The 20,682-nt window shown below is 39.5% G+C and overlaps 1 protein-coding gene across 1 annotated transcript in view; it reads left to right on the forward strand.

The window, feature by feature from the left end:
* stet (stem cell tumor) overlaps window positions 1-20,682 on the forward strand; it is a 300,983-nt gene that overhangs the window by 15,377 nt on the left and 264,924 nt on the right. The window contains exons 2-3 of the mRNA XM_065219503.1: window positions 1,358-1,381; window positions 1,448-1,621. Coding sequence (XP_065075575.1) covers window positions 1,358-1,381; window positions 1,448-1,621 — 198 coding nt within the window. The remainder of the gene's footprint in view (window positions 1-1,357; window positions 1,382-1,447; window positions 1,622-20,682) is intronic.

Consider the following 20,682-nt stretch of genomic DNA (forward strand, 5'->3'; position numbering starts at 1 on the left):
ACAAAACAATTAAGTTCACTAAATTGGCATCTCCGACCACTGTGCGCTGTTTGCAGGCAATCGATGATAATTTTCCCAAGTAACATTGCAAGCTTTATATAGGTTTTTAGCATTCTACAAGTCTAAATCATGGTCTACAGAACCCTCATAAAACCAAAATTGTTACTTGGGTTGATCACTATTGCAACAGTTGGACATTTGTGTAATTTTCAGTAATGACCTATTGAAAATTGATAAAGTGTTGCATTTAGCATATTTGTAGCAAAATTTCTAATCGATTGGCTTGTTTAGATTTAAAATCCATCCGCTATTGACAGAGTTATAAGTGGTCAAAACCTGACCACTTTTCGTAATGCGGTCAATTTTGGGTTTTTGAAATTGCACCCCCGAAAGACGTAATCCTACGTCAAAAGTGGACTGTATTAGCATAGAGGTAACTCTAAGACTAGAAGGTCCCGAAATAACGTGCTCAACTTTTTGGCTTAGCTCTGGTACTCTCTTCGGTCCCAAACTAATCGATTCACCCCTCGAAACATAGGGAAAAAAGATAAAAAATCATAACTTGATCTGCATGGTCAACTTATACCATTCCCTGCGGAGGATGATAGGAAATGCATTTTGGGTTTGAGTGTATACATTATTTTAGGAATTTTATGGAAACTATCTTCAAGCTAACTTAAAATTATTCATAGATTTTTTTTTAGCTATAATAAGAATTTCGTTGCAGCACTCATCTGAATTTTTCTTTAGTTAATTGATTGTTATCGTATCATCATTAAATTTGTCTTATGGCTAATTCATCTTGAATCTCTTATCCTTCTTAAAATTCATTCCAATTTGCTTTTGAGCTCCCTTGAATACCAATCACAACCCCCCTCGTCTGAACTATTTTCGAATTTACTACCAATTTCTTGAAGTTATTCTCAAAATTACTTGAAATTTCTGTTCAAATTCCATTAAAATTCTCCCCAGAATTCGTTTTTAATCATCCCTAGAATCTAATCAAATGTGAATTGTCATCATAATTATCTAGCCGTCTTTTTAATGAAGATATCTAATTTAATCTAATCTAATCTAATTCGATAGCCAATGCTCCGGAGTGTTAGAATCCTAAAATGTTGTCCAAGTGCAAGAGAAGAGTCATGATTTTTTAAATCTGAGATCTTTAAATACGCCATATTTGAAGTAAGAAATCTTGCAAAGCTCAACAATGTGAATAACTGGCTTAGCCACAAATTATTGAAAAAAAAATCTTAGTCTTGGTCAAGAATTCAAATTTCATTTCGTACAATCTATACCTATGCGTTTACGTTTACTTTACCGCTTCTGATATATGCTTATCCACTTTACCCCACAGAAATGGCGTCAACTTTTCGATGCAGTAAGTATTATCGACTTCTGTTTCAATGGAGAACGAAAGTCAAACTGTATCTCTCCCGTTATGCAGTTCGACCCGGAAGGCTTTGGCGAAATTCCGGTGAATGACTTCATCGAAGCCCTAAAGTCCCCAGAGTTCCTGGCTAATGTACCACCCAACAAGCGTGACATTCTTTACGATCGTGCCTTGAAGGCCAAATCCTCGAAGGCGGAATCGATCTCTTTCCAGGATTTCGTGAATGTGGTAAGTAGTGTTTAACTTGAATTTGTTTCAAATGATTGTCGTGTGTGTTCTGCATTTATCTGCGCTCTGCAGTCATAAAAAATACCCTCCACATTGAGCATAAGTAGTGTTCCTGCACACGGAATGGAGGAAAAAATAACATCGGTTGGCTTATAGGTTCTACCTCAAACTGGCGGTCACATACAGTGCTCGCCGTTGACGATGGACGGTGATGCAGCAAGAAGATCGAATAATTGAGAGATGAAAGTAGCAGGACATTTGTGGACGATACAGATTCTCACGCCACGTTTTACGACTTTCCTGTCGTCTGTCCTTTTTCTTTTTGTTGGGTTAGTTTGGTGGAACGGTTAGTTCTGTTTTTCATAACTGTTTGACTGTGATTTGAAGGATATTTTTTTTGTTGTTATTTTTCAATTATCTCACCTTTGAGATGGAGTTTTTTTTATGGGTTAAGAATAGGAAGAAGTGCTGTGCGGCAAACATCAGTTCAATATTGTTATCGGGAACCATTTCAGGAACAGATTGATTAATTTTGAGAGCTTCTTATTTTATGACGTTTTTTTTAAAAGAAAATATTTGAGGAATTTCAAATTGCTCCGAGGATTACGTGTTAACGGGTTTCCAGGGCCAGCATGGAAAGCTTGCGGCACTATCTAGAGTGTAACATATTTTTATTGAATAGATGTTGCAGAAAGTAGGTAGTAGCAACTTTTAAACATTTTTACTGCGAAAATTTCACTTCTATACATTTTCTACACCAAACATTTGATTTTCTCAATCTTCAGGAAGGACTGAACGTCAATGTTACCTCATTAGTAAATTTCAGTTCATCGCATACAAACGTCCAAGCCCACTGTATTACCCTATAGATGAATCATAATTCCCTACTTTGCCTAGACCAGTCACGTCCGAGGTGTAAAAATCACATTTCAAATCATAATTACTTTGTAATAACGCCACCCAAAGGCCAGCGAGTACTTACACGCAGTCACTGCGGGGTTGTGTGACCATCAGACTGCCTATACGACGGGCGGTATTTTTTTATGCAGACTGGTGATTGCTCTTTTTTATAGTTGTCCGTGTCTCACTTTTTGATGTAGGTCAGTTCCTTGCAACAACACGTCGTCGCATGGGAGGTTTGTTTGGTTGCATCTTGGGCTTTTTATTAGCGTCAACAGACTAGGCTCGAGAAGGGAAGAACGCTGCCGGTAAGAAAGAAGACGAATAAAATGCAATAATTCATGGCCAAATTGAAAGGAGCTTTGACTTTTCGGTCGGAATCGGAAAGGCTCATGCAAAAGGAAAATCGAAAATGTGTGTACAACCACTTTGAAATGGAAGGAAAAGTTATAAAATTAAGATAACAAAACGTCACGTCTGTACGTGTAGCACACAAAGATAAGAGCTGCAGGACACTTTGTTGGGAGTTTTTCAACTGCAGGAATGTTTACCTTTCGTAATTCTTTCATTTTCTCATAAATAGAGCTGAATTAATTTATATTGGATTTCTGACACCAGTGTTCGTTGTAGTCATCGTCATCGCCGTCGTCGGTGCGGTATTCTACAAAGAAGATCCTCTCCCTCGGAGTGTTGGACCGCTGGTATAGGCATACACAATGATCAAACGCTGCTGGACCAACCCCGAAATACGTACATATGGGTGTCTGGGATTACCTGGAGGTCTCCGTCGTTCCGCTTTGTTGCGCTGCCTCACTGTGTGATAATTTATTTTGAAAAATTAAAAAGCTAGATGAAAACAAAATAACCGATCCCGAGCGAAGGAACTATTTAGGCACAATTAGTCTTTATGCAGAAGGACAGTTTTATAAATCTGTCAGCAACAATACACACACAAAAACAGATGCCACGCCGCCTTTTGGTTGCCAGTTGGTGGGTCGAATCAGGGAGGTCGCCCATTGAGTGCGGTGTTTATTGAACATTTGTGCATCTTTAGTTTTGAATTCGTTTAGAAAAATTTACCGCCAATGAATTTTGGATGGATTTGATCGCCTAGGTGGTGATGATGATGAGACTGGCTATCGAAATTGCACGTATTTCCGGTTTTCAAAAAATGTATCCAGGGTTTGAATTTTGATCACAGCCAAGCGGACTAATTGCTCTCTTCTACATTTTCTACTTCTATGGCTAATACGTCCCAAATGGAGCTATGCATCTACTCTCAACTGTTCGTTGGACCTATGGACCATTGGATGTTCTTTGAGCGCTTCCTCAGATGCTTATAGAGAGCGTCTTAAGTCAATTTTTCCATTCGTAATAAGTTTGTGGGATTGGCTTTCCACCGCTTATTTTGAATAGGGGAAATGACGGCTTCGGCATGCCAGACTATTTTCGGCAACCCAAATTGAAACACTATTTTCACTGGATTTTCTTACGAAAACACTTCGCTGAATGCATGCAAACGATTCTTTATGCTTTCAGCTTCAATTTGACTATATTTTTACCACTGAGAAAAAGCAATCTAGCAGGGTTTTCTTGAAATGAAACACACGCACTACAAATTGTAGCTGATTTCGAGTTGCCGATAATAGAACAGCAGATTGACATGCAGTTCAAATGGAACGGTTGCCGAAGGAAAACTGGTTGCCGGCAATACTCGCTGTCACTAGAGAAGATTGGAGCTTTGTAAAAGCGTTTCAAAACAGTTTTTGACAATTCTTTCGACTGAAATTGTTAGAGCAGCTGGCAGCAAAAGATTGTAAACAAACCAATACTGCATATGTGTGCGTTCCTTAGAGAAAAAGACTATAGAAAGAAGGTCGCTGCTTAGGTTGCCGAGAATACGTAAATTCCCCTATATCGTAGAAAATTATCAAACTTCGTTTCCACATATATTTTCATAGCCCAAAAATATTGAAAATGTTTCCAAGTCTTGGGTTTTAAATATGATCTATGTTCGAGATCTGCAAAATAATAAATGATTTTCCCGGTTCTGGGTTTTGAAATTTGGTTTTTGTCCAAGTTCATGATATTCATACATTTTTCTTAGTCAAGATTCTTAGTCAAGATTCTTGAAAATAGACTATCCATATTGCAAAATGTTTAGATCCAAGGTACCGATTAACCGATAGCTGTAGGAAGGATCTCTCTCGCTTTAATTTGGTAGTCATAATATGGTATGACTTCTTAATGAGAGAGAAAGAGAGAGATCCGTCCTATCGGTTAACTAAAAAAAAAGTTCAAATCCGGGGTGATATATGCAATCTTGAAATGTTAGCATCTAAAGAATCTTTTGAAATAATTTGATCCATCGTTATTTGTATTATCTCAAGATCTCAACCTATTTTGGAAGCACAAGAATGTCACAAATATTTCAAGCTCTCACAAGGGAAAACAAGTTAGGGACCTTCGAGTTTTCAAATGGGATGGATTTTGGCGAGAAATTCGTCTACGTGGATTATACTGGAGGGGCAAATCAAAAAATTGTTTGGCGAAATAAGTGTTTTAAACGCTTATAACGTGACCATTTATGGATGGATTCCAATTCTTTTCACAACACTTGATTCAGATTTGATGTAAGACTAGTGTGATATTTGTGTATTGGAAAATTCAACTGACAATTGATGTTTAAATGAATAAAACTTAAACTAAATAGTTACGTTCATCGGTACGGAAAAGGCCAAGTAACCGATGACGAAACACGTCAGCTGATACATTGAAGTCGAACATATAAAAGAAGTTGTTGAATTGCCGACTGGTTGCTCGAATTGGCTCGTGTTGTGTATAATTTCGGTGCCGTGGTTCCAAAAACAGAAAGTCGCGTTGATGAAGAGGCCTCTCAGGGGCATACATATTTAGCTGAGTCAATGTCACCCGTAAGCAGCTTTCCAGCGAACATAGCTTGAGCGACCGTCCGTCTCAACTCTAATGGTTCGATTCCCAGGAGACGGCAACGCTCCTCGTACGGTGACAAGTTTGTTGGGTCACGCCAGTTGAGGAAACGAAGAGCATATCTCACAAACTTGCGTTGAACGGATTCAATTCTAGTGATCCAGCTAGCATGGAAAGGGCACCAAACAACTAAACTTGACTCCAATAAGGATCGCACAAGCGAGTAGTAGAGTGGCCTGAGGCATAGCGGGTCATGGAACTCGTCGGCAATTTTGAAAATAAAGCCCAATTGTCGATTAACTCTGGAGATGATGTCATTGTAGTGGATTCTGAAAGTGAGTTTGCAGTCCAAGGTAACGCCGAGATCCTTTATATCCTCTACACGAGTAAGACAGCGTCCTAAGAGAACATAGTCAAACATGATTGGTTCGAGTTTTCGGTGATTGAAAATAATGTTACATTTTTCGATGCTTAGACTCATCAGATTTCTTGAGCACCAGTCAGCAAAAAGACCTAACATATTCTGGAGATCCCAACAATCCGAGGGACTTTTAATAATTTTGTAGATTTTGGTATCGTCTGCGTAGAAAACGCGGCAAAAAGGTGAATTAGCGGGCTTGTTGGTTACTTGCGTTGTACGTGTTGTTTAAGGCTCATTCGAACAAAACTGACACCAAGTGCAACTGTATCCGCTTATCAACAGAAAGTCCACCTTATCCCTGAAAATTAAGTTTGCTGTCTTCCTTCCTTCCTCCTCGCATTTCAAGCTTATTGCATATCGCATATTAGCTTATTGCGTGCTCTCAACTTAGTGTTCTCTAGATGCACTTCCACAGTTATTAATTGAGAGCTTTCGATGCCTGTACCATTTTTGCATTAGTATAATTGTGTGGCAAGTACAATCATACTTTATGCCCAGGGAAGTCGAGAAATTTTCCAACCCGAAAAATTCCTAGACTGGACCGGGAATCGAACCCAGCCACCTCCAGCATGGTCTTGCTTTGTAGCTGCGCCTTTACCGACTGAGCTAAGGGAGGCCCCATTGTTTGCTGTCTATTGACTACTAATCCTACCTGTTATTGAGTATGGTATGCCAATCTGGGAGAGTTGTTCCAAATACCATCACCTTAAACTGTAAAGGATTCAGAACAAGATCCTTAGGATGATCCTAAATAGTCCCCCGTGGCCTCAAAACTTTGAAATCCACCTCCTGGCTGGAATTAGACATTAGAAGAACGGAGATTCCATCCTGGAAAGGTTCAGAAACACCTGTATGAAATCAGATTATACGTGATCTAGTCCGTTAGGTTAAGTTATATTCGTAGTTAGGTAGGCTATCATATTTTTCAATAAAAACAAAACACATGCCTCAAGAGGTATTCTGTAAACTAGTTGAAAAACGCAAATATTAAATTAGAATATCAAATGATACAAAGATGAATAATCAATAGAAATAAACGTAATTCTACTACTACTACGATTCCTTTCAAATCGTGTGTGGATGTGGTGGTGTGGTGGTCGCATCGTTCGGCACGTTAAATAAACTATAGCCAATCCGTATGACAAGTTTGAGCTATAAGAACTGCTCATACCGTTTATTCGAAAAATCCACCCAAAGATGAACTACTTGCGTAGGAAATTAATGTAGAAAGGCATTTTTGTCTAGCAAATACATTCCGGACGTTTTAAACAGGTCCAAACCTTTCGAAATCTGTTCATGAAATTTCAATATTTGTGCATTTTGTATGGAAACATACTGAATTTTAATGAACTTCAACGGTAAATAAGTTACCAACACTGGCAGAACTGGCAGAAGAGACTTGCTAAAAATTGAGCAGGATTTCACTCAAAAGCGTTGGAAGTAGGATTACTCAGTGAGTGAGTAAAATATCCATTGATTTTCCTCAAAATGTACAAACATGAACATAAGGAAAATTTAACATATTTAACTCTATGCGAAGACTAAGTAAAATTTTTGTCGGTATTCGTCATACTTGAACAATTTTTTTATGCTCATTCAGTGATTTCTATGATTCATTCTTTGATTTAATATTTTGATTAACTTTTCTTATTCTTCATCGACTGTCACCTATACTTGTGAACTGAAGACTAAACAAATGTAACGTTGTGGCTTGTGACTTGTTTATTTGTTTGTACATGCTATGCAATTTTCATATCATACAGTAGCAAAAGAATCAAAATGGTATCACCATGTTAGCAAATTTAAATACAGCATTATGCCTTGTTATTATTTTAACAGATTAAAGTCAAACTCAAATGAGAATCAATTTATCGGTAATAATTCTGCAACATCAAAATATAATGTGCTGTCAGACGCACTTTGAATTTTCTCAACAGGGTTGTTCTAGGAAATGCATTTTAATTAGCGGATCGTCACTCCGGTTACTGTAAAATAAACATGATTCAGTTACCGAAAGATGATTTAACATGTTAGGAATCAAAGTTTTAATAGGATAGGAAAATAATTTGTAGCCTAATTTAAAAACTTTCAATATTTCCTTCAATATTGAACTTCTTCTTTTGGCTTTATTACGTCCCTACTTGGACTTTACGCCGGATCTCAACTTAGTTTTCTTTGAGCACCTCCTCCACAGTTGTTAATTGAGAGCTTTCTAAGCTTATAGAGTAGAAGTACCAGTCATGGCTATGCGTTCCAATTATAGTGTGTTCCAATTATGACCTATGGGATATCCTTGGCCATAATTTCTACCTACCATTTTGCATTGGTATATATTGTTTGGCAACCCAACTAACAATTTTCACAATGTAAACGCTTTACTCATTTCATTTATACAGCCTCAAGCTGTATTCAAACGTTATACGATATGAGGAAATCTTTACTCAACCTCTATACAAGCAAATCTGGCGAACTTAGTCAGCTAATTTTGGTTGTTGGGACAGTTGGGACAAGCTCTTATTGCGTATCCATTAACGCTTCTATACAGCTGTTATCCTGCTGTTTAGCTATGTGCCAACTTGAAAGGCGCTTATTCAACCTTTTCTCGGTTATCCAATAATCACTACCACAGCTTTCTCTTGAAGCCGGGTTAAATACTGTTTACGATTTTTTTATGGAGGAATTTATTGAGTTTATTTTGCTGTCAAATCAAATTAATCGAAATTAGTTACAAGTCATCACCAAATTATTTTACCCTGCACCGGAACCTGGAATCGAACTCGAGACGACCGCATTGGCAAACCTTGGTACTACCATCTGTGCTACGCCAACACTTTGAACTGATGTAAACAAATCAACATGCCCTTCTACAACAAAATCGCTGAGTAGATACTTTATAATAGTGCACATGAATCACTTTTCTCGACTAGTTACTTCAACTTTGTAAAGGAGCAGAGTAAAAGCTGTAAAACTGCACACGTCTAAAAATAAACCTAGTTGACTGTGAAAATGCTTCCGAAGTAGCTCTAACACAGTTTATTAGCTGAGTACAGGATGTTTAGTTGTTGAAAAAGCACTTTTGATGTTGAGTGGTTGTTTGTGTAGAAGCCATCAAATGAGTAATATATTCACTTTATTAGCTTTGTTTTGCAGCTACCAGTTGAAAGTTGATTAGGATGTGTATAAAAGTGACATTAGTGTTTATTGGCTGTTGTTATTCAGTGAGATTGGTAAATTGAATAATGGTTGTGAAAAAGTTGAGTAAACGCTCTACAAAACAATTTGGCTAGCTTCTGCTTGTAGCTATATCTGTAGCTTTTTTTAGCTACTTTACAGCACAACGCTGCTAAAGTTGGCTTACAAAGCAGAAAATGTTAGTTGGGATACTCTATGTGCAGGGAAGTCGAATAATTGTACAACCCGAAAAATGTCGGACCGGGCCGGGAATCGAACCCAGGCACCTTCCGCATGGTCTTTTCTATAGCTTTTTTATAGTAGTCGGAAAAGCTCAAAAACTCAAATCTCATGCGTAAGTTTATTTGCCTTGCAAGTTTTCAGGTTCAACAATTAATTGCTTTATATTTTGGCATTATTAATTTTTTTTTTCTTTTGGTTTGTTTTTCCGTCGATCTTGTTTTCCGTGCTGAGCACCAATGCTACCGACGTGCCAGGAAGGCAGCTCCCACACCTGGAGCCTACATTTCGACCCATCAACTCATGAACCGGGGACCAACGGCTTTACTTCCCATCCGAAGGAAAGAGTGATCAGAGATGTTATGCCTAAGAACATCCCGGCGGCGCCGACTGGGATTGAACCCAGGCCTGCTGGGGTGAGAGGTAATCACGCTTACCACTACACCACCGGTGCCGTTATTATGCATTGTTATCATTGCATCAGTGGATGAAAAACTATCAATTGACGTTTAAGCGAATTTTGCGTGAAAATGCATGAGAATCTCATTGCAGTTTATTCTCTCACGGAGGCTCAATGAATGAGGTTTGAGAATGATTTACCTTTACTGAATGATTTTGTAATTATTATAGAATTGAGTTTCAAAACAACTAGCAGTCCTACGCCAATAATGCGGTCACAACCCCTAACTTTTTATTATTCAAAAGGAGTCGGTCACCGTAGGGTAAGCATAGGATAAAACGTAAACAAATATGACATACCCTGAGACCTTAAAACAATCTAACTCGTTTATTGTAAATACGTTTTGTTAAAGTTTATTTTTTGAATTTCGCATATTTTATGCTTGAATCATCATGTTACAACTTACGCTCGTATATGTCAGTTTCAGAGTCAGTGCACCGACATATACAAGAGTGTTTCATTTAAACTATTGCCCATTTTCTTCAATCAGATGAAACAATTGGTATTGGTAGCTGTTACCATGAGTTAATAGTCGTGGTTTTAACAGATTGCTGGAAGATACATTTTTGACAGTTCCTATTTATCATTCAAAACAGCAATATATTTCACTTCCTCGTCCTAAAAAATCATTTTTCATTCCTATAAATAGCTTAGCCAACGTATGTCTTCGGTGGAAAGAATTTATTTTCTTTCTGCAACATTGAGTTGGAAAAATATTTTCCCTACCAATCATCCTGGCTGGCACGAACTTTTCCTATAGTTATCGCTTAAACCCAGCTGCGGAAGAGTTTTCCCCCGAAACTCATAACTTCAACTGACTGTAACGTATTACATATTGCCCCTGCGGCAACAGCAGCAGGCAATAGTGGTGGCTACAAAGTATCCATAGTCATAAAGCATAAATCACACCGTGCCGCGATACGTGATGAACTAATAGTAGCAGGCACCCACGCCAAGCCACTGACGTGCTAAAGGGATATCTGATTACATCCACCACACACGTAAGGAATGCCGTTGAACGTTCGAGGAGTATGCAGTCCGTAATCCGGGTCGAAATTCCGGCTGCCGTGTCCACACAAGATGTTAAAGATTAATCACGAAAACCCGGTTGCGGGGCGCCTTTCTCGCTCGTGCTACACTTTCCGATGTTCAGGCGGAAATGAATGGGCATTCCGGACGGGCAGGATACCCCCGGCTGGCTGTGTATCCGACTTGCTTGCACGTATACATGAGCGCAAAATGCACATGCCGTTTACTGCACTAAGTCGACCGCATGCACAGATGTGTGCTGCAGCGATTCCCGTGTTTTCAAGGATCCTGGCAAAAGATACGAGGATACCATCATTTTTGGGCAATTCAACTTTTGATGATGCTTTGAACTCGGGACGCAGAAAATCTAGGTAGCTACAAAATAACCAATATCAACCTATGAAATATGATCGCCGTTTTTCGAGAGCGATTCCTTTTTCCTCATTTTTCAACAGATTTTTTTTTTCAATCATCTGCCACCCTGAAGGTTGGTTGGATAGATGGTCTGTCGGTCGGCAAGAGGGCTCTACAATCTAGATAACACTGATCTGGATTAGGGAAAGACAAACAAACAGGAGTACCAAAGCAGCAAACACGGATGCTTTCACACTGTGTCAAGAGCGGTTGGAAAGTGCTAAATGGATTTACGATGACATAAATTGACACTGGAATATGCTTCGCGATGGATGGTGATGGATCTCCGTACCTGTATTTTTAAGTGGAATTTCTGAGTAAATTTGTACCTTTTTAGTGGAATGTGCTTAGTACACTTTGACTGCATGGTACCGCAAAAAGTTGTCCCTTTCTATTCTTCCTACCGGGTGTGGTCGAAAATGTTATTTCTTCAGCGCTTTGTGATATGACCGTAGCTTGGAACTCTCCTGCTTTTTGGTTTGACGTTCTCCAACTTTTACCATATATTTAACCCTAAGAACAAACCGGAGGACAGTCAATTTGTGTCAATTATTTTTTCCTACGGGTTTAAAGAAAACAATCATACATCAACCATAGAGACACAACAACGATTCAATTCCACAGACAAACACCCATTACTCTCCCGGTGAAGTGCGGTCGAGAGTAAACGAGATGATTAAAAAGGGTTGAAAGTTGTTTGAAAGCGGATCAATCAACACCGCCAGCCAAGAGCTGGTGCATCGAGATTTGTGTGGCGAAGATACCTACCTACTATGTAGAGGGAATGAATATCTATAGAACAACTAACAAGGGCCTCTAGAGATAGCACGTCTGTTACCCATCGCTTCTCACTTCTTTTTCCGGCTCTATTTAGACTAATTGTGTGCAGTCTTTCGCCCAACCCCGGGTGTACTCTTTACACGCTTTATATAGACTAAGTGGTTTCAATATTTGTTTATTTAAACCCATTAGGAAAACCCTGTCAGACGGCAACGGTGGCGACAACGGTGTCATCTGGCGTGTTGCCTTCGACGTAGGTAATCGAATTTCGTGATCTAAAAAATCCTCTGGGAGAGTATCTGCCCGAACGAAGCACGTGCTGCCCGGAATCGTGCCCAAGGGTTTCTTCAAATATTTGAATCGAGTCTTGTTATGGGGTGTGCGTCGTAGAGAGCAGGGAAACGATCGAAAATGGAGATCAGATTACCTTACCAACCAGCGCATCGGCAGCTATTTAAATTTGCTTAATTATTAGGACTGGCAGGGATTCCTTTGTAGTTCTGCATTCAAGGGTAACATTGTCACCACTCCCCAAACTATTAATAGAGACGGAACACACAACATGTGCTCACCTTCACGTATGCATACAACAGTCTGCTGCATCCGGTTTCCTTTCCACGAGGATATGTATAAGGATGCGCCGTTATTGATATTGTATAGGAGAGAGAGGACACTAGCAGAAGGTGACGATGAAATAATTTGCGACGGTACATTATCATCTCAGAGACATCTGCTTGGCAAAACTGCAATGTCAACTGGTGACAACATATAGGACACAATGTTTACACAGTTAACTGGCATTTTATGGGTTTTGACATATGATATGATATGATTAACATTATTAATTAATTGATTGATCTTTTTCCCAGAGAGTTTCACAATTTCAACGTTTCTGTTCGCCTGGAAGCCACCGATCGTGTGAAGCAACCGTCAGAAAACACACTGGCTCGTTGTAGGTTTCTATATCCTATCTATCTACGCAACCTCTCAAAAATAGTATAGGGAAACTGACGGCTTCGGCATGACAGACTATTTTCGGCAACTCAAATTGAATCGCTAATTTCATTGGATTTTCTGACGAAAACACTTCCCTGAATGCATTCAAACGATACTTTAGGCTTTTAACTTCAATTTGATTATATTTTTACCACTGAGAAATAGCAAACTAGCAACGTTTTCTTTAAATAAAACACACGCACTAAAAAATGCTGTTGATTTCAAGTTGCCGATGAAAGCACAGCTGTTTAACACGCAGCTCAAATAGAAAGGTTGCTGAATAAAAAGATGTTGCCCACAATATTCGCTCTCACTAGAGAAGTAGCTTTGTAAAAGCGTTTCAAAACAGTTTTTTGAATATTATTTCGACTGAAATTGTTAGAGCAGCTGACAGCAAAAGATTGTAAACAAACCAATACTGGATATTTGTGTGCTCCTGAGAGAAAAAGGCTATAGAAAGATGGTCGCTGCTTAGGTTGCCGAGAATACGTAAATTCCCCTACATAGTTTATGAACAGCAAACGAATCGAGTAATTAATAAAGTAAAAATTAAAGATTTGGGGAATTTCGATCGAAGAAATTCAGAATTTTATGAAATTTTGTTCACAGATAGGAACAAAATTTCAAGAAATTCGGGGTGTTTAATTTGCCCGGAAAATTTTTGATGAAGTTTTCGAATTGTCCCAAAAATCACGTACTGTGAAAATTCATGAGCCAAACATTGTAGAAAGAGCGTTGTGTAGTGAAACTATAAGGATATTATGTCAAAAATCCATAAAATATATAATCAGAAAAATGTTTTCCCCGAACATTTTCAAGGTAGAGCAAAATTTCAAGGAAATCAGGGAAAAAGCATTGTCAGCGTAATAAATTTTTTTCAACTGATTTATTTCGTGGTTGAAAACTTCTTATCTTTCACTGGTGAACATTTGAGAGTGGTGTCTTTTAACGTTTTCGAGATATGACCGAAAAATACGGTACGTGGTCCCGGGTAGAGCGAAGTAGCAAAATTAGAGCAAAATAATATCAAATTTAACTATTAACATCTTATTATGTTATTGATAAGTCGTGCGCTATAACATAACTTATTTTGCAATCAAAGCATAATTTGCGGTTGTTATGATATTTTGGTATCTTGTAATCTAAGAGTTAATTTTGATCTCATAGCAGAGTAAGCTATTAATTAATTTAATCAAATTACCAATAGTTTGATCACGGTAGAAACATTACTATTGATATAAATTGATAAAGTTGATGTAGATTAGCATGACATAAAGCATGGTCCACTTAGTAATAGAACAATGTCATTTGGGTCTATTTCGGATTTAAATTAACGGATTTGAAAATGGTTTTGACTCAAGTTCATACTATTCCTTATATTTAAAGAAAAAAAAATACTACACAAATTATTAGTCGCGGTTTCGAAGGAATTCTCTGACTTTCTCGTCCACTTGTTTTGGCGATTTTATACCCTAAATTTTTCATCTGAGCTGCCGTTTTGATGATTGTACCTTTGTTTGCTCTTCATAATTGCCCAGTAATTTTCAATGGGCCTGAACTGGGGACAATTGGGCGGATTGAGGGTTTTCAGAACAAACTGGACTCCGTTGTCAATGTACGTTGTTGTTGTACTTTCCGGTTGTAGCGACAACTCGTAAGATCTAGCCAAAATGTTTGTGACTGGATGAAGGGCAGAATTCGCTTCTGGAGACATTCGGTTTTGTAAACCTCCGAGTTCATCATTTTCTCAGTGACGGAAACCTTTGTCTTCTGGCCGCAGCTGCAAATTCGCTGCCAGATCATATACTTGCGTGTGAGTTTATACGCAAAAACTGTGAGGTTTGGACCGTATCCCACCGGAATCACCCAACCCTTTTGGAGCTGCAGGCACAACCTACCTATTCAACTGCACTGCGACGAAAGAGGACGAACGAGATGCTTGCTGATTGAAGCGTCGTTGGGTGGATGAATGGATTCATCCTGTTCATGCAGTTGACAGCTCGTCGAGGGGTTCATCAATGGATATTGCACTATGACTGAATGGTAATCCATTCAGTCAATTGTGCACCTCACAAAAACAAATTTTAATCTGCCAGGGACACCTCCTCGTGAATTTGCTTTGTAAGATTCTGGTTCTGAAAGTTGTCCGAAATCGACCTTTACATAGGTTTCATCATCCATAACTATGCACTCACAGGACTTGGTCAGCAGGTTGTCATACAGCTTTCGAGCACGAGTTATAGCTACTGTATTCTGCTTGTGTGATCGATTTGGTTGCCTACTGGCCTGTAAGGCTTCGTGGTAGCGAGTTTGATGCACTGTACTACGGGCAGCATCATATCTTTTACTCATATCGCGATCGGACATACCTGGGTTGCTTCTGATGGACCTCACGATCTTTCCATGGAGCTGACGGTTGGCAGTTCCACTCCGGCGTTTACTTTGAGGCTTCCGATTCGTCGTCAAGGTTTCCCTGTACATTTTGAGCACGCGCCATACGGTGTTTCAAGGAAAATTCAACACTTTAGCCAGCTTGGACGAGGCCCACGATGGATTATCCAGGTGACTGTGCACGCTCCTATTGCATTGTGACTGTCTCCAAAACAAGAGCGTTTTATGAACTGAGAAAATACACTGTTATTGTTATAGGGTTTTTGTTTTCCGTCGATCTTGTTTTGCGTGCTGAGCACCAATGCTACCGACGCCAGAGAGACAGCTCCCACACCTGGACCCTACCTATCGACCCATCAACTCATGAACCGGGGACCAACGGCTTTACTTCCCTTCCAAAGGCAGGCGTGATCAGAGATCCTATGCCTCAGAACATCCCGGCGGTGCCGACTGGGATTGAACCCAGGCCTGCTGGGGTGAGAGTTAATCACGCTTACCACTACACCACCGGTGCTACTGTTACAGTGGTTATCAACAAATAGACGTCATAAGTTTCCGAAAACGTCCACTAGGAGCACTGCAATAGGCAAAATAATTTGTTCCATTACTAAGTGGGCCATGGTTTCAGAGGTAAAATGTCAAGAAATATTAACAAAAAATAAGCCAGTGTAGAAGTTGAAAAAAGGGCAAATTTCGGGATTTTTTTGGCAAACAGAAAAACCCAAAAAGAATGCGATTTCAGTATTTTATTGAATATATTTTAAATAAAATTTTCCCAAGTTTTGGTTTTTAAAATGTGCAGTGAGGTGGCGCTGCAATCGTCCAAGTAATGGCATCCCCGGCGTGAAGCGGGTGGAAACGATTTGCAGTCGGAGGTAGCCCTCCCAAGTAACATTTTAAGTTTTATTAAATACTACACAGCTACAATAAAACAACATTCATAAAACCCTGGTCAAGGCTGTTTTGCCATTGATGCATCCAACAAAACCTCACTAAGACTAGAATCTGTTTAGTTGGCCCACCCTGGAGAAGGTTCTGAAAGATGTATTCTCGGAGCCTTTCAAGATTGATTTACTGCAAGAAGGATATATGACGAACACATTGAGAACCATTTGAAAACCGTATTTAAGCTACAATAAAAGCTATTTGGTAACAAAAAAAAACCCTTTCTTGAGCCGTTTTCCCTAGCTGTTTGCTAAGCACTAGAAAAGCATCAATCAAGATAGAAAAGAATTCATAATTACCATCCGATCTTAGTAAAATAAATAAAATAAAAACTGATCGTATAAAAATCCTGTTGAATTATCAAAATTCTTTAAATAGTTTTTATAAAGTGGCCTAGTCTTAGGTGCCATATTAAATCTCATGTGAAATGTACGTGATAACAACGAAAAAAAATAGTCGACCCTCGGAAAACGTCGATTTTACTAATTATTTTAAATTTAAGTAAAAACAAAATTATTCTTAAGATCAATCATCTAGCTTAGCCAATTTTTTAAGTTTTTTTTCGCATTTTAAATATTTGCTTATTGCTAAATTGACCAAAATAAAGTTATATCCAAGGAAATATAGATTGAAAAACGAAGATTGTGAAAAACCAACAAAATAATTGTAATATGGCCGAGGCATAAAAGTTGATTTTCATGTACCATTTGTGAAAAAGTTGTTTTGCTTTCAAGAAATCCCTAACAAATTAAAACTGTTTAAAAAAGGCTTTTATGGAGAAAACTTGCACACCGAGTTGTATTTATCTAAAGCCGTTTTGCTTGATCCTAACTCGTTCAGATTTATGCCAGCATTAATGGAGGCAAAGCTGCCGGCAAAAATTTAAACGTCAAAATTTGTTAATCTTTCTATAGTTGCGCTGTCCAGCGTTCTTCCAATTGATATGAAGCAGTTACTCAGAAAGTGTGCGATACTGTTGTATTATATTTAGCATTTCGAACAGCTTGTTCCCGAAGAAGATCTCCTTCTTCCGGATGGTTCCCGAAGTGCACCATCAAACGACGCAGGAATGAAATTTTTGATGAGTTGACCCTTTCACCAAATAAAATCGCTGCCATGGATCGGTAATCAGCTAATCTCTGCTAACTGGCAGCTTGGTAGTTTGCTGTCGGTACTGATCCAAGTAATTCCGATCGTCACCTATTGGTACTGGTTCAACTGGACGTGCTGGTTATTCTAAAGAAGTAAATTTGGCTGAAATCGATTTCCCTTCGATCGTTAGAATCGCTTGAATTTGTCATCCTACTTCGTCTATCCTTCGAGATTTCCTTGTCATTAATGTTGGCTTTTATTCACTATGAGGATTGAAACTCATAACCGTTTAATCTCCGCCGTCCCAGAAGGGGACGTACCTAAGCCCCTAGCTGCTGGTCTAAGCCTGGGGTGGGCTCCAAAGGCCTCTTTTATTCCCGGGTCCCAGAGTTTTATGTTCAGGCGTTGGGGAGGTTTTCGGATGTAGGTGTCCTAAACTAAAGATTTACCTTGATTTAATTTATTGGACGAACCGACCTGATCTGGGGTGCTAGGTGACTTTGGCAGTCACGACGGCGAAATGCAACAACCGAATGGTAGTGGCCGGATGGCGGTGACCAGATGGCGGTGACCAGATGGCGGCGACCGGATGGCGGCGGCTGGATGGCGGCGGCCGGATGGCGGTGGCTGGATGGCGGTGGCCGGATGGCGGTGGCGGGATGGCTATGCCCGGATGGCTATGCCCGGATGACTATGCCCGGAGGGTGATGGCCGCATGGTAATGGCCGGATAGTGTCGGCTAGATAGGGTCGGCCGGATAGTGTCGGTTGGATAGTGTCTGCGAGTGGCGATGACTGGATTGCGTGGATCGGATGGCGACCTCCTGATAGCGTTGGCCAGATAGCGTCGGCCGGATAGCGTTGACCGGATAGCGTTGGCCGGATAGCGTCGGCTGGATAGCGTCGACCGGATAGCGTCGGCCGGATAGCGTCGGCCGGATAGCGTCGGCCGGATAGCGTCGGCCGGATAGCGTTGGCCGGATAGCGTCGGCCGGATAGCGTCGGCCGGATAGCGTCGGCCGGATAGCGTCGGCCGGATAGCGTCGGCCGGATAGCGTCGGCCGGATGGCGACATCTGGAAGGTCCCGTCTGGCAGATCGGGTGCTCAGGCCGAGGAGATGGACGGCATGATACCGGTAAAGCGATTCCACACCACGAGGTCCACGTTAGAGATTCACAGCCAGGCGACGACACACCGCCCGAATCAACTCCCTGAACCGCACCACTCAACAGTCCTCTACTCACTGTCGTGCTCTACTCACACTCGTCTTCTCGATCACTTCACATTCTGACCGTGTTCGTACTCCCTCGCTCTTCGTTTGCCCAGATCTCTCTTTCCGCCGCTCATAAATTTTGAGTTCAGTGCGTTGTGGTTTATCACCACTTCTAACCCATGAAGCAAATCTTCTCCGTTACTAACCTACTAACATTCCTCATTCAGTGCTAACATTTGAAAACGGCACAAAAGCCATTTGTAAACAAATGGTTTGTGGGCCCTTTACTCACTACTTGAAGTACACCCACGCGACACAACAGCAACATCGGGTAGGGGAAATTTTCCCCTTCCTGACGATGCTGTTGGTTTGCGTGGGCGTTCTTCGGGTAGCGAGTAAAGGGCCCACAAACCATTTGTTTACAAATGGCTTTTGCGCCGTTTTCAAATGTTAGCACTGCATTTGTCGTTTAAACTTTATATTCTATTTAGCTATATCTACATTAAGGGCCCTATACACCTATAAAAATTGAATTAAATGTTACCAAACAGTAGCAGGATCCATATCTTTTAAGTTTAATTTGTGAACAGAGGAATAATGGATTTTAGAATGCACTTTAAAAAGACTAATAAGCATTGCAATATGGCTATTTGCTCTCATTTAAAACCCAATGATTTTATGGTTGGTTTTATAATCATAGAATAATTTTTATGAGTATTAGATCAAGACATTAATAAATAATTGCTGATGAAGCTTATGATTTAATTACAGAACAGTTTTATGGATGGATTGAGAACTGCTTTAAATTTATTTTTTAAACTAGGCAATTGTCGACTTTCTCTCCAGACTATAAAAGGTTTTTGAAACAGTGAAAAACTGAGTTACTTAGCAGCAATGGTTTACACTTTGAAATGCTGTATTTAAACTGAATGGATTATTCAATGCCATTATAAAACCATCATAAATAAGAGTGGATGCCAAATGGTTGCTGAATTGTTACTTGGTTAGAACAGAATGGATAAAAGTTTCATAAACTAGCATGTTTAAACAAGTGAAGTACCTGGCCGATTGTAAAAATATTAATTTTTGACAAAATGGCGTCAAGTGAAATACCTGTACCAAAATTTAACTTTAAGGACATGCAAGTCAAATGTAACAAATATTTAAAATGTTTGTATCCTCTTATAAATAGGAAATCTAAACTTTGCCTGAAGAACAAACTTCTAATATTTAAACAATTTTTTAGACCTGCCATGCTTTACGCTGTGCCAATATGATCTAGTTGTTGAACAACCAGAAAAAGCACTTCAAAGGATTCAGAATAAAGATCTGAAGATGATTTTGAAGTACTAGTACAATACTACAGAGTTAAATCTAATTTCGAATTTCTCTTCAATTGCAACGACCGATTCCCTTTATAACTAGTTAAGATAAAGTTCAACTTTTGAATTTTAAGATGGCAATTGTTTTACTGGCAAGTATAGAAAAACATGTTTAAAATACTGAAGAAGTGCTAAGATAGGAACAATAAAAACAAAATTAGAGCACTTGTCATAACAAATAATAAGGTTTGTAAGCTACTGTAGTTGCTGGAGCACTTAGGTTAAATCATGAATACCAATTGATTTCAATTTGGAACAAATAAAGAGTATAAAAACAACCTTCTCACATGTGTAAATGTTTTCATAAAAACATTTGTTTTTAAATTTTTTCCTCGATTTGTTTTCCGTCGATCTTTTCCGTGCTGAGCACCAATGTTACCGACGACGGCTTTACTTCCCGTGATCAGGCGTGATCAGAGATGTTTTGCTTCAGAACTCAGGCCTGCTGGGGTGAGAGGTAATCACGTTTACCACTACACCATCGTCGCCACCATTACGTTTTTCGGTTCGACGTTATTTTTTATAGAAATTATTTGATTCTACCGAAATACCCTAATAAAACACGTTTTTTGGAGTGGAACATTTGCCTGAACCAAACGAATCACGTGAATGTATTCAATCACAGTCAAGCAAGGTATTTCACGGGAACAGACCAATCCTACAGCAAGCGGATTTACT

This window comes from Ochlerotatus camptorhynchus, unplaced genomic scaffold, assembly GCF_037179485.1.
Source record: "Ochlerotatus camptorhynchus isolate MF236.1 unplaced genomic scaffold, CSIRO-AGI_Acam_v1.1 ptg000105l, whole genome shotgun sequence".
In the NCBI taxonomy this organism is placed as follows: domain Eukaryota; kingdom Metazoa; phylum Arthropoda; class Insecta; order Diptera; family Culicidae; genus Ochlerotatus; species Ochlerotatus camptorhynchus.